This window comes from Trichechus manatus, unplaced genomic scaffold (assembly GCF_000243295.1).
Source record: "Trichechus manatus latirostris isolate Lorelei unplaced genomic scaffold, TriManLat1.0 scaffold00038, whole genome shotgun sequence".
Taxonomy (NCBI): domain Eukaryota; kingdom Metazoa; phylum Chordata; class Mammalia; order Sirenia; family Trichechidae; genus Trichechus; species Trichechus manatus.
In genome coordinates, this window is record NW_004443974.1 from 11,596,109 (window position 1) to 11,619,046 (window position 22,938).

Below are 22,938 nucleotides of genomic sequence, written 5' to 3' on the forward strand. Positions count from 1 at the left end.
TCCTGAGAGTCAGTTATCAATTGTGGGAGCTGATTTGAGGGAGAAGACTTATATCTAATGAGCAGGAGGCCATAGAGCTCATATAAACCTTGCCTAGTCTGTGACATCCAGGCCAGGTGCTCACCCCAAACCCAGGGCCCACCACCTCTGAGCCTCCACAGCCCTGAGGCAGCCTCCACAGAGCTCCCTGCTGCCATATCTCCCACCATTGCTCTCTGTCTCTGCTTTGTTCACAGGCTCTTCTGCTGGCTCCAGTTCTGCAAGGTTCAGCCGGAGGCCCACCTGTCCTGATGCATCTGTTGCTGGCAGCCTCCCCACACCCCCGGTCCCAAGACACAGGAAGAGCCACAGCCTGGGCAACAAGTGGGTGACTGAGCAGGTCCTCTCCAAGAGCTTTAGATCAGATTAAGCTGAGGGGTGTGGCCTAAAGGAATGCTGGGAAATACTTGCCAACTGAGTCCTTCCCCCCACCCTGTGCTGGGAGTTACTGATGGGGGCACTTGGTATCCCTGGCTGGTACTCGCTTTTGAGGCTGGCATAGGCTCAGAGAAGAGCTGAGAGCAGTTGCAGCAGAGCACTCTACATACTGTTGACATGTATCAGTAGGCAGTGGAGGAAGAATGCTAAGGATAGGGAAACAACAGTGGGATTCCAGAAAGTTTGCCCAAGCTCGGTCGGTGACTCCCTCGTGGAGAACTCTCAAGTCCAATGGACGTGAAGTGACTGTCACCCAGAGCAGCATTAGGTGTTTCACGTCTCATGAGTTCACATTCTGTCTGCTTGCCAATTGCCACAGAAGGGCTGCAGAGCAGTGTACCTACTGACCCATCCAATCCTGTGGGGCTGACAGCTGGTGAACATGTGTGGGTCCTCGGCATTGCTGGGGGTAGCCATGCCTCTGTCACCAGGGCATTGGGCACAGGTTCCTGAACAGATCTATCCCTCCCTCCATCCCTCCCTTCTACCTTCCTTCCTTCTTTCCACCATGACACAAGCCTTGGCCCAGCCCAGACTGGCCCTGGAGGAGCTCACAGGCCAGGAGAGCAGTAGTTGCTCTCCCAGCATTCAGCAGTTACTGTGTGCTAGGTACTTTACTGCTGGCCCATCAAGCATTGTCTCCTTGAGTCCCTGTGCAGATCTCTGAGGTAGGTGTTACTATTACATACTTTTTAAGAATGAGTCCAATGAGGTTCAGCAAGGTGAAGTACCTTACCATGGTGAGTAAGCATTGGAGCAAGGATTTGGACCAGGTATGTGTGACTTCAGAACCAGGCTGGCTGACCACAGGGTCGTGCCGTCCCTTCACTTGCGCAGCCTCCATCAACTGCAAGCACAGTCCTACCATAACCGTCCTGGGAGACAGGTAGGGCAAGTACTGTTATCCCCATTTGACAGGTGGAGAAACTGAGGCTCAGAAAAAGAATGTGACTTGCCCAAGGTCACACTGATAATAGTGGCAGAGCCAGGACTTATACTGCGGTTCTGGGTGGAGATCGTTTTCCTGCTGCTGCACCATCTGCTCAGGACCCCAGGGCAGTCGTAACCACTGTTACTCCCTAGATAAGGAGCTTTGCCTTCTCTCTTCCTTTCCGTTTTCCAGTATGATGTGTCAGTTGAGTGTAGTTGAGAGCAAAAGTGCGACATTCCCATCGGAGAAAGCAAGGCACCTACTGGACGACAGCGTCCTAGAGTCCCGCAGCCCCCGCAGGGGCCTCACCCTCACCTCCTCTGCTGTCACCAATGGACTCTCCCTAGGTAAGCATCTGGCCTGCACACAACGGCGGGTGGGCCCACGAGCCCTACGTGTGCTCCATGTCTGTCTCTGTGTCACTGTGCAATGCCCGGTGGCGCCATCACTGTGGGGAACCCAGTGGCACCTCATTCCCCACAGAGAAGACTCACTCAAGACAAGCCCAGAGTCAGGGAAGCCTTTGCCTCCTGGCTTTGTGGGCTTCTAGAGAGCCCTCGAGTTTGTCTCCATCCTGTGGTAGCCCCTGAGTGTGTCAGGCAGGTGGAAGGAGCATCCAGAGGCACAGTTGAGACTGGTTGTCATAGGTTGACAACTCCTAAAGCCGAGGTGCTGCCCAGGGGGGCTGCTGACCTTGAGAGGCCATGAACCCCAGGGCCCTGCAGGCAAAGCAGGAGAAGCTGCCTCAGGACAGCAGTTGGGTGGGCTAAAATGCCACCGGGTTCCCGCCTGTGTATTTGTTGTCACACTGAGAAGCCAGAATTAGGGAGAATGAAAAATTGATCTAAGAAATTGTATTTCTGAGCTTCAGCCAGAAATGGTGTTCATGTCAATGGAATAGACAGAACCTGCTGCTGAGGCTAGGGTGGGAAGAAGGTGAAGTGAGGGCTGAGGGTGGCATTGAGCTCTGATCACAGACGGACTCCCTGCAGTGCTCAGGCCAGCTGAGGGCAAATGGCCCCACACAGTCATTATTGCCAGTAGGCAAATGCACTCTCTAATGTGTTCCCTTTCAGTGTGACTGTGCTTCTGTAGTCTGTGTGTCTGTCTGCCTCCCTTAACAGGAAGTCCTCCCAGGGCTGGTGGTGGGTTAGACAGTTGCCAGGCTGGGAGTTTGATCTGGTGAGGACTGTAGGATAGAAGGCAAATGAGCATGGGGGACAGGGAAACAGGCAGGAATCTCACGTCCCACAGCCATGTCAAATTAGACCAGTCTCAGAGGCCATAGGAAGTATCACCCCAGGGGGCAGCTGTCTCCCACCCTGAGAGTCTGTGACAAGCAAGTTCCCATGTCTGCCTACCATCCCTGGAGGAGGTCATCCTGTTTGGATCCAGTCAGGATGTATAAAAGCTTAGGACAGTGCATCCCATGGTTCATAGATGTGCCTTGGCAGAAGAGGTCTGGGTTTGGGAAAGGCTGGGTTAATCAAAAATAAGCAGGCTTCTTCTCAGAGATTTTAATATGCTTATGTGCATTATGAATCCTCCCAGAAGGCATTAGAGTCTGCAGTGTTCCCACATTATTTGGCCACGGAACCCTTTTTCCTTGGAGTGCCCTATGGGACTGGGGTTCTCTGGAACTCACTCTGGGAAATACCAGCTGAAGAGCTTTCAGAGCAGAGCAGCAGTCTTAATGTCTTAATGGCCAGGAAACTTTCTGAGCTGTGCCTGAGTCCAGGGCCTGCTATTCCTGAGACAGAAAACTGAATCAGATGCTGTTCAGTACCCAAGCAGGAGATCACAAGGTTGTTTGGTTCTCAGCTCCTCAAGTCAGAAAACTCAAAATGTTTTTCTGTTTGGAGCTGAAAGCCCTCGAGTGAGTTCCTGTGTGTACATGTGCACTTTTGGGAGCTAACTAGTTCCATCCCCCATCCTGTAATGAGGCCCATTGCTCAGACTGATTTCCAGGGGCCTGAGGCCTTCCCCCTTTCCCCTTCCCACTGCTCAGCCTTGGTGCCAGCAGGTGGCCCAGGCAAAGAGCACTGAACCAAGGAGCCTCCAGGGTCTGGGGAAGAGTACAAAGGCTTCACCTGTTGCTTGCGTGCAGTGACAGGAAGAAATCTCTCTGCTATCCTTGGCCTTGGAAAGCCCCTGAAAAGCAGGGTGTCTTAGCCACATGGGGCAGGCCTGCAAGGAGGAGCAGATCAGTGGAGTTGAGCCCCTCTCTCTGTCTACACTGGCCAGGGGTCTGAAGGAGCCCTCCCTGAGGCTTCTGTCTGATACTAGGCGACTGCACTGTGACTAGTGTCTCGTCAAGCCCCTGACCCTTGGAGAGAGAAGTGCTCCTTTTTGCCTCTGTCCTCACCAGTGAGGCCTGTTCTAGTGCTGGTTTCACATGGACCAGAGGGAGGCAGTGGTGGGGCCAGTCCAGGCCAAGACAGAGCCTGAGGACCTAGACTACACTCGGCCAGTGGGCAGGCAGCTGCTGCCCTCTGGGGACAGTGGGAAGGGAGGTGAGGACCCACCTGGGAGCAGTTTTTGTGGAATGGGCTAGTTCTTTCAACCCTCCAAGAGCAGCAAGTCAGAAACAGCAGCAGCAAAACTGGTCATGTTGATGCCCACAGAGACAGGAAGCTGTTTCTCTAGCACTTCTGTGAGTGCAGTGGGCCTAAGGACCTAGGTCATCCCCCTGGTCATCCCCCGTTCTGAAAGGCCACCACGCTCACTGATCTGTGTTCCTTTTTTCAGGCAGTAGTGAGAGCTCAGAGTTTAGTGAAGAAATGTCTTCAGGGCTGGAAAGGTGAGTGGGTCTCAGCTCAGCCTCCCTCCCAGGGGAGGTGCTCAGGGCCCAAGGAAGCTGAAAACAGGCTCTGGCCAGGGACAGGTCTCCCCACCCCACCTCACTGGCCCAGCCTCAGGCGAGGGCTGCTCTGTGGCCTCTCAGCCTGGCCTGGGGGCAGGGGCAGGGAGGAAGGAAGCACAGGATGGGCCTGGTGGTGAGGGATCCCAACCTCGATGCTCTGAGCCGCCCCACTCCTCATCTCAGCCAAGAGCCAGCACAGGAGCCTCGAGCCAGTGACTTCTTCCTTGGGCCAAGGGGCAGAAGGAGACCTTGGAGCAGATTTGGTCTCAAATATGAGTTCTTGAAACCAGAAGCCTGAGAATCAGCCTAGTCTTGCGATGGATACGTGGCTCCACCTGGTGGGATCTGAGAGTGTTGTACCCACATGGTTGTGCTGTGGCCTCACGTGCATTTTTTGAGTACCCACCCTACTAGGCACTGGTGACAGTGAAGTGGTCACGGCTGCCACGCACCTTTTGGATCCTTCGCCAGAGTGTGGCTCCCTGCAGAGCCTGTCTGCCCCAGGCTCAGGAATTCACCCACGGCATAGGCATGTAGTGGTGCTTTCTCTGTGCCAGGCACCAGATGGCTTCTGGGAAGACGAAGGACACCGTGAATGGGGTGGTCCCACAGCTGTGGCACTGCCGAGGTGAAGGTAAAGCACATCAGCTGGTGACTGGAGGTCTTAGAGGAGACAGGGAGAAATGCAGTGACCTGGAGAGGCAGGTCTGCACTGTCCTGAGAGCAGCCTCTTCACCAACACCCAGGCCCTCTACACATAAGCACACACATATACTCTCTCACCCTCGTGCACACGTGTGCGCTTGCATACTCACATCATACATGGATGAGTGCACACACTGTCATACTTGCAGTCACACATACATGTGTACACTCATGTGCTCGCACATGTGTGCACACTTTGAAGCATAAACGTACGTATTCACACATGTGTATGCACACACTCATATATGTGCTCTCAAACACATACATGTGTGTATAATCAGACATCACACACACTCACACATACACATGCATTCCACTGGTGCTTAAGCCTTCTGTCCCCTCAGTCTCCATAATTGGAAAATAACCAAAGAAGATTTAAATCCTGCCTAGCAAATCCTCACGGGGCAGAGGGGCCTACTATGATAGGAACTAATATTTGTTGAGCGTTCATTGTGTGCCAGGCACTGTCTTACATGCATTGTCTCAAACAGTTCTACATAGTGGCTATTCATATTCTCCTGTTGTATACACATGGAAAGAAGGGCTGAGAGGTGACATGACTTGTCCTGCTTCACGCTTATCGATTAAGTGGCAGAGCTGACCCCAGTCCATCTTCCTGACAGCCAAGCGTACCTCTTCATCACTGTGCTCCACAGCCTCTTCCAGAGAGTAGGCTGTGAAGACTACAGGGACTAGCCCCAAGTCAGGCCTGCAGCTATATCATGGAGGGCTGATCAGTCTGTCCACGTGGAGCCCAAGGTGGAGGGATGGAAAAGGATGCTGTGAGCCTTCAGAGGCTCTTACCACCTGGCCCTGGTGCAGGACTCCTGGAGGGGCATTTGCTCTGTTCCCATTTGGGGAGCTCAGACAAATAGGCCCAGCTGCTGTCACTTTGGGGGCACCCCAGCAGTAGGGATGAGGATCAGACAGCCACCAGGGGCAGACTCCAGAACCAGTGACCAAAAATTTGGCTTTTCTCAGCACCAGTCAGGAGATTTCTGGGGAGACTCTGAGAAAAGAGGGCTTATAGGCAAGCCAGCGTCTCCTAGGCCACAACGAATGAGGGCACATCAAAATGGCAAACTCAGGCACAGAGCCAAGATCCTGATTATAAACTAGACCTGGACCTATTTGTTTATTCATTCATTTGTTCATTCATTCATTCAGTAGCTATTGTATTAAGCAACTACTCCTGCCAGAAACCATGCTAGTTACTGGGGATGTAACAGATATGGTTCCTGCTAAGTACATAAGTCTGAGAATAGAGCTACAAGGAAGGAAAGTGGTGAGAGAGAATTCTTTGCTCCATGGAGATGATGCTGTACTGAATTCAGTCATGAACACTGTAAGCTATAGCATTTCTATTTTTCTCTAATTAGAATGTAGCATTTCGATTCACTGTCCATCTGAATGCCTATAATAGGTCCCTTTTGGGTGGGATCTCCTCCAAGCACTGGTCTCATGACCAGCTCTTCTGTGTAGCCAGAAGCCCAGCCTGCCCGCAGCAGCCTTTGGAAGTCCCATGCAGGGAGAATGCCCTGTTTCTCATTCTCTTGAGACCTAGCTCCTGGCCCAACCCCACCTTGCTGAGGGGAGCAGGAGGATTTGGAAGATGCCAGTGGGGCCATGATAGCCCTTCCAATACCTTCCCATACTCAAGGAAGTCCTGACATTCCAGATGTCCACTGCCCCCTTGGCCTCCAACTCCTGTGACTTCCCGACAAGTCTCCATTTCCATCCTGCACTAGAACCTTTTCATGTTCACCGGAAAGAACCCACTCTCTCAAAAAGCACATGAGCATTCTAGACTTCACTGAATGCTCCATAGGAGAGTTGGAAGGGAGGATTTACCTCACACACCTTGTGGTGAAACAGCTTGAAAATCTCATTAGATATTGCTGTTTTCTCTCACAGTTCAGTGACTTCATGTTGCCACCTGGAGCTCCTTTATTCCTAACCTTTCCCCCACCCAATGATTGGCTCCACTGGGTCCTCTCTCCACCCTCTAGTTATCCCCCAGCTCAGATTGCTTCCACTCTATCAAAGGGGATAGATTTCCTCTTCCCTGGAAGCCTGAGTGTCAGCCTGTCTGCGTCTAATGGAGAGAGAGAGTCTCTAAAACACTCTCAGCAAGGTCGAGCCTTCCTCTACTTGGAATTCTCACCAGGTGTTCCTACCAGATGTTCTGAGAATGCATCTTTCTATGCATCATTATACCTGCATGAGTGGACTGATGCCTTGGAGCCAGGGTCAAGGGTACAGGAGAGGGCTAGGCTCCACCCAGAGGAAGAGAGTTGAGAGAGGAAGAGGCTACCGGCTTCTCCATTCCACCCAGAGCCCCAGCTAGGGTAGTGGCCAGCCCTTTGCCCACATCCCTGAAGCTTAGGGGGCCATAAGCTTCAAGTGAATCACCTATCAGCTCCCCAGCCCTAGTGACAAGCTTGACCCAGGCCAGGAAAAACAACAGATCCAGAGACCAAGATGAAGGGCAGGAAGTCCACTGGCCAGTGACCCCGCCCCCCACCACGCAAACCGCCATTGGTTTGAGGGCACATCTTAATCACTAGGTTTGTCACTGTGAGAAGAGCAAGCGGGAGAGTTTCCGTTATCCAGCCAAGGGTGGGATCATTTGGCCCTGTCTTGTGAGTTTACACGCAGTGACATCTTAGCCCAGTGACCAATCCTTGGGTGGCAGTGAGAGGTCAGGCTGTGCTCAGTGCTTCTGCAGAACAGCCAGCCTTAATGGTGCCCATGCTGGAACCCCCTGAGCCCAGCAGACCCGCTTCACTGCTCTCTGTGGCGCAGGTCAGTTCTTGTTGAAACTGCGTAGTAAAGGTGTAGGGAACAAAGGGAACCTTCCTCTTCTGCTCTTCATCCTCCTGTCTTCTTAGCCATCCCAGCCTCAGCAAGGTCACAAGGCCTGCAGGGCTAGGGAGAGGCAGAAGTGGGACTGTAGTTGGGGCCAGGAAGCCAAAACTAGGAAGGTGCTGGTCATTTCTCAGCCCCCCAAGCTGCCTTAAAGACCCTCTCCTATTGCTGAGCCCAAGGCCTCTTGTCCCAGAATGAGGATAGGGTGGTGGTCCTGGACCAGGGCCCTCAAGAAACAGACAGCCAGAGAGTCTCTGGGAGGAGTTGGGTAAGGATGGGTCTGCTGCCTGCAGATGTTCTGGCCTCCGAACCCTGGGAGTGGGGACAAAGGTGGAATGAGAGCCCTGCAGCACACCGTACTTTCCTAAGGGGGAGAAGGAAGTGACTTGAGGCAGCATTTTAAACAGGTACTTAATTTTAACTGGAAAGATTGGACGTGGACAGTGTGCCAAAGGGACCTCAAGCAAACCTCAACCTTCTGAGAAATTAAGTAGGGAGGGAGTATTTTAGTCCAGAGCATCCACAAGAGGTAATAGGTGCTTTTTTTATGTTGATTTGGACAAGCTTAAGAAGTGTTGGCACTGAAGTGAGAGCAAGAATATCAGCCTAAGAATTTCAGAGTTTTTTAAAATGAGGTTTTTTTTTTAAGGGAAACAGAATGGATTATAGAGATGAACATATATGTATATATGAAAATACATACTGTTATTCATCTTGATTATCTCTGAGTTGTAGGATTATTGGATGAGTTTTCTTTTTTTTTTTCCCTGTATTTGTCATATTTTTTACAATGAATAAATATTTCTTTTATACTCAGAAAAAAAATTAACATTTAACTTTTTTAAAGAAGGTATAATCAGAAATGTTTACTGATCTGTTTTGTTTAAGAAGTGAAATATGAAAGTATGTCACAGTGTTCATTACAAAGCACTCAGCCATCCGTCTTCTCTGGGCTGAGATCGCCAGTCTCTGTGGAAGGACTCGCCCCTCTGAGAGCCGGGATGTGACACCAGGAAGTGGAAAGACTGGGAGGCAGAGGGGTCCTTAGAGGATCTAGTGGTCAGAGAGGAGAGGGAAGGGAGAGGAAAGCATAACAGTGGGCTCTTCTTCTTCCTTCCCTTTGAGAGGTTTGGGATACAATAGAGAACTAGTCAGAATTCATGGTCAAGTTGGGAGACAGAGATTAAATACATGATGCCAGGCCCATAGAGGACCATGAAGAAGACGTGCAGGACTCTGTGGGCATGTTCAACAGGATGGCCCTTGTCAGACTGTGGCCTCAGGGATGGCTTCTGGAAGAGGTGATGATTAAGCAGAGGCCCAAGGATATTTGGTAAAGAGGACCACAGTAGGCCTTCAAGAGGGATCCTGGGGCCTGAGGGGGCTATGAGTCCTGAGTTGTGTACCAGGATGGGAGACATGGCCTGGGAATCCTCAGTGTCTTTGAGAGGCCCGTGCAGGGGAGAGGGGCTTCATGACATGTTCTATAGAAGTTTTTTTATTTTTTATTTTTCCCATACAAAAATTTATACATACATTGTTATGAGACTCTAATTGCTCTCCCCATACTGTGACAGCACACTTCTCCTTTCCACCGCTGATTCCCCATGTCCATTCAATCAGCTCCTAACCCTCTCTGCCTTCCCATCTCACCTCCAGACAGAAGCTGCCCATTTAGTCTCTTGTATCTACTTGAGCTAAGAGGCATACTCCTCACAAGTATCACTTTATGGACAACAGACCAGTCCAATCCCTGTCTCAAGAGTTGGCCTTGGAAATTGTTTTAGTTCTGGGCTGATAGAGAATCCAGGGGCCATGCTTTCCAGGGTTCCTCCAGTCTCAGTCAGACCATTAAGACTGGTCTTCTTACTAGAATTTGAGTTCTGCACCCCACCTTTCTCCTGCTCCATCCGGGACTCTCTGTTGTGTTCCCTGTCAGGGTGGTCATTAATGGTAGCCAGACACCATCTAGTTCTTCTGGTCTCAGGCTGATGAAGTCTCTGGTTTATGTGGTCCTTTCTGTCTCTTGGGCTAATACTTTCCTTGTGTCTTTGGTGTTCTTCATTCTCCTTTACTCAGGTAGTTGGGACCAAATGATGCACCTTAGATGGCCGCTTGCAAGCTTTTAAGACCCCAGATGCCACTCACCAAAGTAGGATGCAGAACATTTTCTTAATAAGCTTTGTTATGCCAGTTGACCTAGATGTCTCCTAAAAGTGTGGTCCGCAGACCCCTACCCCTGCTACTCTGTCCCTTAAAGTGTTTGATTGTATTCAGGAAACTTCTTAGCTTTGGTTTAGTCCAGTTGTGCTGACTTCCCCTGTAGTGTGTGCTGTCCTTCCCTTTACCTAAGATAATTCTTGTCTACTATCTAGTTAGTAAATAACCTTCCCCCTCCCTCCCCAACCTCGTAACCATTAAAGAATGTTTTCTTGTGTGTTTAAACCTTTTCTTGAGTTCTTATAATAGTGGTCTTATACAATATTTGTCCTTCTGTGACTGACTAAATTCACTCAGCATAATGACCTCCAGCTTCCTCCACATTACAAGATGTTTCACGGCTTTATTATTATTCATCGTTCCGTAGTATTCCATTGTGTGGATATACCATAATTTGTTTATCCATTCGTCCGTTGATGGGCACCTAGGTTGTTTCTATCTTTTTGCTATTGTGAACAGTGCTGCAGTGAACATGGGTGTGCATGTATCTATTCGTGTGATGGCTCTTATTTCTCTAGGATATATTCCAAGGAGTGGGATAGCTGGATCATATGGTACTTCTATTTTTAGCATTTTAAGAAAGCACCAAACCAGTTTCCAAAGTGGTTGTACCATTTTACATTCCCACCAACAGTGTATAAGTGTTCAAATCTCTCCACAACCTCTCCAGCATTTATTGTTTTATGTTTTTTGGATTAATGCTGGCCTTGTTGGGGTGAGATGGTATCTCATTGTAGTTTTGATCTGCATTTCTCTAATGGCTAATGATTGTGAGCACTTCTTCATGTGTCTGTTAGCCACCTGAATGTCTTCTTTGGCAAAGTGCCTATTCATATCCTTTGCCCATTTTTTAATTGGGTTATTTTTTTGTTGTTGAGATTTTGCAGTATCTTGTAGATTTTAGAGATTAGATGCTGATCAGATTTGTCGGAGCCAAAAATTTTTTCCCAGTCTGTAGGTTGTCTTTTGACTCTTTTGGTGAAATCTTTTGATGAGCATAAGTGTTTGCTTTTTAGGAGCTCCCATTTATCAAGTCTCTCTTCTGGTGCTTGTGCATTGTTACTTATGGTTTGTATTCTGTTTATGCCACGTATTAGGGCTTCTAGCGTTGTCCCTATTTTTTCCTCCGTGATCTTTATCGTTTTTGATTTTATATTTAAGTCCTTGATCCATTTTGAGTTAGTTTTTGTGCATGGTGTGAGGTATGGGGCTTGTTTCAGTTTTTTGCAGATGGATGTCTAGTTATGCCAGCAGCATTTGTTAAAGAGACTGTCTTTTCCCCAATTAATGGACTTTAGGCCTTTGTCAAATATCGGCTACTCATAGGTGGATGAATTTATGTCTGGATTCTCAGTTCTGTTCCACTGGTCTATGTATCTGTTGTTGTACCAGTACCAGGCTGTTTTGACTACTGTGGTGGTATAATAGGTTCTAAAATCAGGAAGTGTGAGGCCTCCACTTTGTTCTTCTTCTTGAGTAATGCTTTACTTATTCCGGGCCTCTTCCCTTTCCATATGAAGTTGGTGGTTTATTTCTCCATCTCATTAAACAATGCCAGTGGAATTTGGATCGGGATTGCATGGTATCTGTAGATTGCTTTGGGTAGAATTGACATTTTCACAATGTTGAGTTTTCCTATCCATGAGCAAGGTATGTTTTTCCACTTACGCAGGTCTCTTTTGGTTTCTTGCAGTAGTATCTTGTAGTTTTCTTTGTATAGATCTTTTATATCTCTGGTTAGATTTATTCCTCTGTATTTTATCATCTTGGGTGCTGTTGTAAATGGTATTGATTTGGTGATTTCCTCTTTGAGGTTCTCTTTGTTGGTGTAAAGGAATCCAACTGGTTTTTGTATGTTTATCTTGTATCCTGAAACTTTGCTGAAATCTTCTATTAGTTCCAGTAGTTTTCTTGTGGATTCTTCGGGATTTTCTGTGTATAAGATCATATCATCTTCAAATAGAGATACTTTGACTTCTTCCCTACCGATTTGGATGCTGTTTCTTTCTTTTTCTAGCCTAATTGCTCTGGCTAGGACCTCCAGCACAGAGTTGAATAAGAGTGGTGATAAAGGGCATCCTTGTCTGGTTCCCGTTCTCAAGGGGAATGCTTTCAGACTGTCTCCAGTTAGGATGATGTTGACTGTTGGCTTTGTATAAATGCCCTTAATTATATTGAGTAATTTCCCTTCTATTCTTATTTTGTTGAGAGTTTTTATCATGAATGGGTGTTGTATTTTGTCAAATGCCTTTTCTGCATCAATTGATAAGATCATGTGGTTCTTGTCTTTTGTTTTATTTATGTGATGGATTATATTGTTTTTCTGATGTTGAACCATCCCTGCATACCTGGTATAAATCCCACTTGATCATGATGAATTATTTTTTTGATATGTTGCTGAATTCTGTTGGCTAGAATTTTGTTGAGGATTTTTGTGTCAATGTTCATGAGGGATATTGGTCTGTAATTTTCTTTTTTTGTGGTGTCTTTACCTGGTTTTGGTATCAGGGTTCCTCTGGCTTCATAGAATGAGTTTGGGAATATTCCATCCTTTTCTATGCTCTGAAATACCTTTAGTAGTAGTGATGTTAAGTCTTCTCTGAAAGTTTGGTAGAATTCTCCAGTGAAGCCATCAGGGCCAGGGCTTTTTTTTGTTGGGAGTTTTTTAATTACGTTTTCAATCTCTTCTTTTGTTATGGGTTTATTTAGTTGTTCTACCTTTGTTTGTGTTAGTTTAGGTAGATAGTGAGTTTCTAGAGATTTGTCCATTTCCTCTAGGTTTTCAAATTTGTTAGAGTACAATTCCTATTGAAGTTCTTAGTGTACCTTTTTGGTGAAAGATGCCAGTCTGGATTCTGGACACTGGCGGCAGTGCTGGGAGGGGCCTAAAGTCTGGTCCACTTACTCCCTCGGTGACCTTGGGCACAGCTCTTAACTTCTCTGAGCCTCAGATTCCTCACCTCTACAAGGAGTATGCTAACAGTAAATACTTAGCCCATAGATGGAGCTGCTACATTTGGGGGACTCACTTTTTTATTTTTATGAGTTTCATTCAGTGGGTACCTCTTGCCAGTAAGAAAGTGATCCAGGGGTCTAGCTGGGTGAGAGTGAAGAGAAAATTCCCCAAATGACAGTTCAGTCATTATAGGATGGTTGGACTGGATGAAGAAATACAAATTTCCACCAGCCCCGTTGGCCTCCATGATGACCTTGAACTGTGGAGAGGGTCCCTTGAGAGGTTACTGCAGACAGCTTTGGCCCCTACAGGTACAGTAGGGTGTTTAGGAAGGTTGGATGATGCAATTTCTGCCCTCTTTGAGGTTTGTTGTTATTTTTAGCTGCTGCTCAGTTAGCCGCCGACTCATGGCTATCCCGTACACAACAGAACATTGCCCAGTGGATCAGTCCATTGTGATCCATAGGGTTTTCATTGACTGATTTCTCAGAGTAGATCGCCAGGCCTTCTTAGTTCCGTCTTAGTCCGGAAGCTCCACTGAAACCTGTTCTGCATCGTAGCAACACACAAGCCTGCACGGATAGACAGGTGTGAGGTAAGGTATGAGGTTGACTTGTCCTTTTTAACTGGTAGAATAGTCTAAAATTCTTAGGAAGACACCAGGAAAATGGATTCATGGCAACAGACCAAGCCTGCTACCCCCAAATCAGTGTTTTAAAGAAAGTAATTTCCTTTTTTGAGAAGATCATAGGAATGAATGGTAGATACACCAGGTTTGCCAGGCTACGAGGGTGCCTCTCAAGCCCCAAACTGTAGTCTTTCAGGAGAGATAGGCCAAGCTCTGGAGGAGATTCTTGAGGAGAGGGGTCCAGCCTCGGCTGAACTGCAACGAGAGAGTGGCTGTTTTCAGTGTAGCTCTCACTAAGGGCCTCAGTTGCCTCAACCCGACTGTGGCAGAGACCTAGGGAATCCCCCAGGCTCACATCCCTCACCTGCCCACCCCTAGGTTTTGTTTCTCCAGATCCATCCTGCTGCTTTGTACCTGATTCCATTGCTCTACCCATCCACTTTTGGTGGCAACCCAGTTGGACTGTTTGCCTAGCTTCTGATTTGGTTTCCCCCAAAGATGCTATCTCGCATTACTCCCTTAGCTCCAGGCACTAAAGTCTGGCAAGTGAGGCTACACCCAGCAAATCCCTCTGAAAAAGAGCAGGCAAAAGTCCCTGGACTTCTAGGTTCCAGGGCCTTTTGCTTGACCCTGTCCTTAGGCTATAGCAGACAAGGAGTGGACCTTGCCTGTTAGCTGCTGCTGATTCATGGCTAGCTGAGAAATCTCTGGCGATAGCTCCCTCTGAGTCAAGACCTGGCAAGTAGGCAGAACTCTCCTTTCATCTTTTGTCTGCCCTTCTCTCTGCATATCTGCTTTATACTCTTATCTCTGCAGACCAGCTTTCTGGACTTCTCAGTCCACAGAGGGGAAGATGGGCACCTCATGGCTCCCAAATTTATATGTTATAGCTTCACTCTTCCGCATAACCTGTTTCAGTCTCTCAAATCTGGTTCCTAGTTTCCAGGAGAGAAAATCTTACTGAGCTGGCTTGGTTCAGGCATTATCCTATCTACTCAGGTATCAGAAGGATGGGGACATGCAGTATAAACATGCATCCTAGGGACCCACTCAGTGAATCAGTGACATTTTCCAGAGAAGTGAGTACCTCACAGGCAGCACAGGTCCTTCAAAAAGCGTTGCTGTGGAAGGAAAGTCCTAGGGCCCAACAGAACTCAGGGCAGCAGATTCCTGCTGCAGATAAGGCTGAATCATCTGGAAGTGTTGATGACCAACCCATAGCCTAATGGGACAGGCTTCCCATCAAGGGCTCATTGGTGCAGATAGACACTGCTGATGAACAGTGTCACCTGGACCCTTCCACAGGTACACCCCTCACAGGGGTATCTGTGCTCTTGAGACAAAGAATGAGGTTCCTACTTCTGCCAAGACTTAAGATTACTGAAGCTTCAATGTAATTATTTTCCAAGGCTTCTCCCTGCTTTCCAAACTCCTAGACTAGCAACAGGCACTCAGGGACTTTATGAAATTTGAACTCCAAGATACCTACAACCTAATGTGTATCTAGAAAATGATTGAGGGCAAGATAGCCTTTCAGACCTGCCTTGACTAAACTGAGTGGGCCATGATGCTGTTGGCCCAAGCAGTACCCTGGCTGCTTCCACCTCAACAGCACCACCCACTCTTCCTCTTCCTGGCATCATGACCTTGGGCAAGTTACTCTACCTTCCAGAGCCTCAGATTCTTTATCTATAAGCTAGGGATAATAATGGTACCTATCTCCAGTGTTGTATGATTAAATGAGATAATGAACACATACTGCTTAGCATATTGTCTGATATCCATCATCATCATCATCACACTCATCATCATCTTGTACACCCTTTGGGGCTGAGATGTTCTACCTGGTTGCCAGCCTATGTCCCCTTCTCCACCCATGAGCTCCTGGTCTAGGAAGGCCTCGGTTGCCTACTGTAACTCCTCCTTCCCCATACAGCCCTGAGAGGGGACAGTGAAGTGGCGTTCCTGGGACGTGTTCTGCTTAGCCCACATGTTCCCAGAATGATGCTGGGAAACATGTCTTGTTCTGGAGTGAGAGTCCCCATGTAAGTCAGAGAAACCCACTGATTTCTGGGGTTCACCAGATAACCACTGGCTGTTCATTTTTCATTTTCTGACCCTGGACATTTGAATAACAAATCTTCTCAAAGCTGGGAAGTGATCAGATTGTCTCCAGTGGCTGAAGATTTAGTTCCTCTGTGCAGATGCTAGCCTGCCTAGGCCCAGCCAGAGTCACCCTGTGCCATCACAGCCCTCCCTTAGCTCTGCAGTGGGCTTACCCTGGGACACCACAATCCTGACCCTCTTTCTCCTAACAGCTGGCCCCGGGGAAATTCACCATTACTTTACCCTTCAAGACCCAGTGTCACTGTCCCAGCCTCTAGGGAGAATGATCTCTAACTTCCACAGCCTGGAGCAGGTAGACTGACACAGGCACTTGGCTTATGAAGGCAAGCAAGCCTCCCTTTGTGAGCACTTGCATCTACATCGCTAATAGCAGGCCAGTAGGGTGGGACAAGTGATTTCACCTCCTTAAGCCTCAGTTTCATCATCTAAACAGGTTATGAGAACAGTGCCTCTCCCACAGGGTTGAATGAAAGCACTTAGTTGACGTGGGTAGGCAGCTGATAAATATCAGCTGCTTAAGTGCCAGGCAGCCAAAACCAGCAGAATACCCCATCAGGGAAACCAAGGGGCCAGGGGACTTGGGAGGTGGCCCCACCCCAGGAGATCCTCAGCTTAAGAATTTTGTGGCCATCCAGTCTCATAAAAACCAACAAAGCCCATTTAGTGAGCTGCAGGCAGATAGCACAAATGGTGGTGCCTCTGAGAGCAGAATGCCAGGGAACCTTCCCACATGATGCTGGCTGCAAACATGGAATCCAGTCCACAGGGTCTTTTGATGGCTCCCTGTGAGAGATCCCACCACATCTGAAACCTCTTGCTCTCCCTCCACCCTGAAAGGCAGCATCTCTTAGTGTGGTTAGGAGCTTGAGCTACAGAATCACACAGATTGGGTTCAAATCCTGGCTTACGAGGCTTGTGCTTTAGTCAAGTAGCTTCACATCACTGAGCCTCAGTTTCCTTATTGTGGAGAGGCTACTATTGCTTAAACAAAGCTTCAATAAGATAATAAATGTAATGTCCTGGCACATATGAATACTCAATAACTAGTGACTCCTTGGTCAGTCTGTGCTACACCCCAATGGCCTGTGAGCGGATATACTCCCCCACCAGTCCAGTGCACTTGGAGCATGAGGAGACTGTTTAAAAGGCCAGACTGGCTGGAAAGTACTGATTTAAAGCAATCTATCGACAAATGTCACTTCTGCCGAACACCTGTTAAATATGTAGCCATGGACTGTCTCAAAAGGGGGAAAGTGATGGAAAGAAGGTAGCAGCACTGAGAGACTAAACAGCATCACCTGGACCTTTCCACAGGTACACCCCTCCCAGAGGACTCTGCTCTGGAGACGGAAGAATGGGGTCCCTCCATCTACTAAGACTAAAATTACTGAGACCTTAACATAATTATTATCCAAAACTTCTAGGGAGAACCTCCTAGACTAGCAACAGGGCCTCAGGGACTTTATGAAATGTGAGCCCCAAGATACCTATGCCCTGTCTGAAGAACTACTGGTAATCGTGAACATGCCACTATCATCACAAGTATGGGGTGCCCGGGAAGAAAGACTCATGAGAAGAAAGGTGGAAGAGAAGGGACTAGAGGGTCTAGCTCTGAGAATGGTGACTCTATTTCCAACTCTAAACAGACAGAAGCTCAGAGCGTGAATCTGGATCAGATGAAGAGAAGGTGTCCTCTGAGGAGCCCACCAAGCCACAAGGGATGTCGTTGCAGAAAGGTTCATTGTCAGGCCCTCCCTGGCTCGTAGGAAGTACCCCTTTTGAGTGGGGAAAGAAGTGACCCTGGAGGCATCCTGTTACAGACTCCCCTGAGCAGCGTTGCTTAAGCACAGGATCGTGACCTATTCAGATGGTGCACAATTGTGAGGTGCTCAGCAACTGTTACTGGTGGTAGAAGTCACCATTATCTGTATAATGTCACACTCAACTATATTCTAACCTGCTTTCTTGAATAGAAGAGGGAAGAGGCAATTTGACCAGTGGGTTAGGGGTCAGACATACCAGGTCCTCTCTCTTTTATGCTACAGCTCATGGTAGGAGTGTGGTCAGCAAATGACCATCATCTGACACTGGGGTTGTGGTGGGGAAAGGGCCAAGACTTGTTACATTAGAAGTCTTGGTGAGCCAAGCACACACCGTGGCACTTCATCACCAAAAGAGAAGTAGCTGATGGGGTAGGAGGGGCGGGGTCCAGGAGCAGTCATCTGAAATGACCATCAGACTCCCACCAGCCCTGAAATTGGGCACCTGGACAGTGGACCCAAGATGGTCATCAAGAACAGTTCCTTCTTGGTTGAAGGATGGAGGGGCAGAGGGCAACATAGCTACCTCTCAGAAGACCCTGGACTCACTCATGATACGATGTGCCCACGGCATTTCTTCACACAGGTGTCTAGTGACACAGGACAGTATGCAGCAACCTATGACTGGCAGTGGAGAGCAGAGGGAATATTTGGAAAGGAAGTCTGGACTTTGTCTGACTTTATAAATTGCATTATATTGTTTTCTCACCAATGGTCAAGGAAAGCTGTAGTTCAGGGATAGACCATGCTACAGGGCTAGAGAGAAGTGGATACAGCAAGTGATTCTTCTAAGAGAGGAAAGGATAAAGAGAGGAGAAAGATGGAAACCTCCCCCTGAATGCATTAAGCTTGCACCTTCCCCTGGAAAGACTCACTGCTGGAAACTACAGATGAAAGGAAAGCCAGGTGGATGGCCCGCGGAGAGATCCTCTCCTCTGCAGGACACAGCAAGCCTGCAGGAGACTGTCTAGAGCCAGCAAAGGATACTGCCCAGTGAATGTAGCAAACAGAGGGATTCAGTTGTGTCCTGGTGAACAATGATGCTGCGCATGCCCCCCAGGCGCAGTTTCCAAGATTGCCTACAATTCTGTGTCTGTGCACTTTTAATATGGTCTTGTTATGGAATATACTGTATGGCATTTTTTATTAAACATCTCAACTTCACATTGTGGTAAGTGGGCTTATCTTATATTTTATAAATCCCCTTGACACTAAAAAATGAGTGCACATTCAATAATAAATTAAGGAAATAATTACCTGGAGACTTGGGGACTTACACAGATGGAGGTTCTAGAGGGTGTTGCGATCGCTGACCTGGCCCCTCTATATGTGCTCCACATGTGCTTGCAGCATGACCAAGAAGGCTGGATTAGGAATTGGAGGGTACTTTTGCTCTGGAGGAGCTGTGGTGGCACAGTGGTTAAGAACTCGGCTGCTAACAAAGAGGTTGGCAGTTCGAATCCACCAATCGCTCCTTTGAAACCCTATCGGGTAGTTCTATTCTGTCCTATAGGGTCACTGTGAGTCGGAATTGACTCGACGATGGCTGTGGGTTTTTTGCTCTGCAGGGCTTTCCGAGCTAATGACCACGTAGTCTAGGATGCCCTTGCCTCCATCAGGAGTACCTGCTCTTTGCAGCATGTTGCTAAAATTCAACCCTTTCCCTCTGAAGCAGGGGACGTCTCTATGCCACCTTGGGGCCCAACTGGCGGGTTCCAGTTCGGAGTTCTCCCAGAACCCAGAGCTGTGTCTACAGGTATTCATTTATTTGTTCATTTACTCAGTAAATAGTTACGGGGTGCTCGTTGCATGCCAAGCTTGTGTTAAAGGCTGCTGAATGAAACAGGCACAGTCTCTGCTTAGTTTATGAGACTACTGCTATAGCTGAGACAGGAAATAAACAAATAATCACAGGTTCACTCCCTGAAGTCCCAGAGAAGGAGGTATGGGGTCCTCTGGAAGAGATAAGAAGAGGAGCTCTCTTAGGGAGAACAGGGAAGGCCTCCCTGAAGAAAGGACTGGAAATATTATAGGAATTCGCCAAATAATGGGTGGAGAGGAGTAGGACTGATAAGAATGTTTCTAGCCAAAGGGACAGCCTGTAGAGGCGGTGAGAGGGATGGAAAACAGGGTAAGTCAATGAGTGAAAGGAAGTCAATATTGCAAGAAATGAGAGAGAGGAGACAGGTGCAAGATGAGGCTAGAGAGTTGGGCTGGAGCTACATCCAGCAGGGGGCAGAACCAGTGGGAAGCATTGGAGGGGTTTGATGTAGGAGTAGGGGAAGGGAAGAGAAGGGTAGTGGCATGATCCGGTCATACTGGCTGTAGCAAGAGTGGATTCAGCAAGGCCAAAGAAGAGCATTGGGCAGTCTTTCAAAGCCCAGATCAAGTTCTGGCCTAAGATGGGGGTAGCGGGATGGCCAAGATGGAAAGTCAGGACATATTTAGAATGTCAGGACGTACTTAGAATCCTTGGGATTGATTAGGTTGTGGGCGGTAGGAGAGAGAAGAAAACTCAGGTTACTGGCTCAGGTAGCCAGGTAGATGGTGGTGGTGCCATTCACTCGGATGGGGAGTAAGAGCTGGCTTGGAGGAAGGTGATGACAGTTGAGTGGAAGTGTGGAGTGTAGGGGGGAACGGGGGTAAGCATCCAATGTGCAGGAGTTTGTACAGATCTGGAGCTTAGGAGAAAGGTCTGGGCTGGTGTTGTACTTGGATGTCTCCACCTATAGGTGGCGCCTGAATCTGCATGGTCAAACCAAAACCAAACCTGTTGCCATCAAGTCGATTCTGACTCATAGCGACCCTATAGGACAGAGTAGAACTGCCCCATAGAGTTTCCAAGGAGTGCCTGGTGGATTCAAACTGCCATCCTTTTGGTTAGCAGCAATAGCTCTTAAAATCTGCACGGCAGAAGGTGAGAAAAGATCTCCAGCTAAGAAGGTGCAGGGAATGGTGATGTGTCCCCCTACTCTCTCCTTTCCCACTTGGGGCAGCCAGAGCTAAGGCTGCACTGGACCCAAGCTCCTCAGGTATGGAGGCACCATCAACCCCGAAGTGTGACCCCAGGGGAGAGGCCAGGAGGAAGCCTCAGCCAAGGAGTTGGTGAGGATAGGGTGGGGAGTGCTGCTAAGGGCCTGGGTTATGAGGAACTAGGTTACCAAACCTAGAGCTTTGCAGCCCTCAGAAAGGGAGGTGAAAGTTCACAGCTGTGGGTGAGCCTAGGGCCCCCTTTCTTTGTGCTCCTCTGTGGCCTTGGGGCGCTCCACTCCCTGGCCTTGCCAAACCACTGTGGGGGCCTCTGGCCTGCGGGAATGTCATGGACTCCACAGTGGGGAACACTGGCCGAGAGGCTCAAGAGCATGTGGACCCCAGTGAGTAAGAAGGTGTGTGCCCTCAGCTCCTTCATGTTAATGTCTGACTGTTGGTCTCCCTACAGCCCCACCGGCCCATGCATCTGTAGTGTGGGGAGCTCAGCAGCAGTGCCCACCATGGAGGGGCCTCTGAGAAGGAAAACCCTGCTCAAGGAAGGACGGAAGCCTGCGGTAAGTGCAGATGCACACCTGTGTGCAGGCAGCATGGGCAGCAGTGAGGGGGCCTGGGCCCCAAAGGCCAGCTGATTAGGGTTCTGGCCTTGGCTCTGCTGCTGACTGGGCAAGGGCCTCAGTTTCCACATCTGTAAGTAGGAATAAAATAATACCTACTTCCTAGAGGACTCACCGAGCTTTTCACATGCTTGGTGGAAGGCCTGCACAGAGTGAGCATGCAGAGAACAGAAGCTGTAATGATTATATTGAGCTGTAATATTTATATTAACTCCCAGTGGTAGCCTGGAAACACCTGGGAGTTAGTATGGCTACTGTCCCCTGAAAGAGTCAGCACAGCCCCAGAGGCCTGAGTGTCCCAGAACATGCACAGTGCTGGGTGGTATTCCCAGGTACAGATTCTCTCTCTTCCTCCCCTCTGCTCTCAGAGCAGCATTCTACAATGAGTGGTAGAGCAACAGGGACAAGGAACCTGGATGCCTGTCAGGCTCCACCACTAGCCCCTGGGTCAGCCATGAAGGACCCACATGTCACTGTCTTCATGACCTCCACCCATAGCAGGGCCTCAGCCCCTTGCAAAGTCCTCTCAGTTATTTCTGGTTAGCCATGCCTACAAACAAATCTGTGAGCTGCATCTCCAGGCAGCATATACTTTGCCCTTCCTCTCCTGCTTAGGCTCCTGCCTCGTGTCTATTGCCCATAGAGCCACTTGGAGCCATACCCCCTCCTAAAGAGTCCCACTGTAATGATGCTAGGGTCCTTGTCTAGGTGCTGCCTTCAGATGCTCTTGAAGGCTCGTCTTCAGGTGCTGGTGGTTCATGGGTGGGGAGGAGTCTTCACCCCAGCTCTGGGCCTTACTCTGTCACTTGGGCCTAGAGTGTCACAAAGCACCCTGTGACATGGGGCCCTGAATTTGGCTTCCTGCCCTGTTGGGAAGACCTGACTGCTTCTCTCCCTTACCCAGAGGCTAGGCCAGAGAGGGGCAATTTTCTTAAAGCAATGTCTTCCTAAATGTTGGTTGACTCAGTAGTTGATGATGAAATGAATACAGTGGGTCTTGACTGTATTTTTGTAAAGAATAAAGCAAAATAAAAAGGAATGTAATAGAAATGTGGAGTAGTCACGGTAAGTATTGTTTCATGAAACTTCTTTCACTTCTGCATATATGTGCGTATGTGTACTGAGTTGTGATATAAATTGCGTTTCTTCCTATGGGTGTCAGTCAAAAAAGTCTGAAAGCCACTGCTTTCGCCATCTGCAGCCATGCAGCTCCATCCAGCATGAAGACAGCCTTGTGCATCGTGATGCACAGCAGTTTGGTCCTTGTAGACTCAATACTTCTCCTCCCAGAATGGGATATTTTCTTCACCTTTGCAGAACCAAAACGCCCATTGAAGTGATTTACCTCAAACTGAGGAGCAGAGCCTTCTGAATGGGGAATTCCAGCCTTCACCTCTGGAGAAACAGAAATAATGCCTGAAGCTTTGCCGTGTAGGGTTTTCCACGTTTAGCCATAAAGACTCAAAAAATGTTAGTATTCAGTCTCAGCCAGAGCACCTCATTGCAGACATTTTGTTTCTTCTAGGCTATAGTTTTTCGTGGCCATGTTTTAAAAATGGTTTTCCCCAGGACATTCTTGGGCCCAGGTCACCTGCACATATAGGAATTATACCATGGCACTGCCTAAAACAAGGTGAAAAAAAGAAAGACTGTCTGTGTAGAGTGACCTGTGGTAATCTCCCCTACGTGGAACTTAGAGCTGATGAGCTCAGAGGCAGCCATGAAAAGAAATATCTTC

The 22,938-nt window shown here is 48.5% G+C and overlaps 1 protein-coding gene across 1 annotated transcript in view; it reads left to right on the forward strand.

The window, feature by feature from the left end:
- RALGPS1 (Ral GEF with PH domain and SH3 binding motif 1) overlaps nt 1-22,938 on the forward strand; it is a 364,308-nt gene that overhangs the window by 329,029 nt on the left and 12,341 nt on the right. The window contains exons 12-16 of the mRNA XM_023730758.1: nt 237-363; nt 1,601-1,755; nt 4,157-4,208; nt 19,268-19,351; nt 21,035-21,140. Of these exons, the coding sequence (XP_023586526.1) occupies nt 237-363; nt 1,601-1,755; nt 4,157-4,208; nt 19,268-19,351; nt 21,035-21,140 (524 nt within the window). The remainder of the gene's footprint in view (nt 1-236; nt 364-1,600; nt 1,756-4,156; nt 4,209-19,267; nt 19,352-21,034; nt 21,141-22,938) is intronic.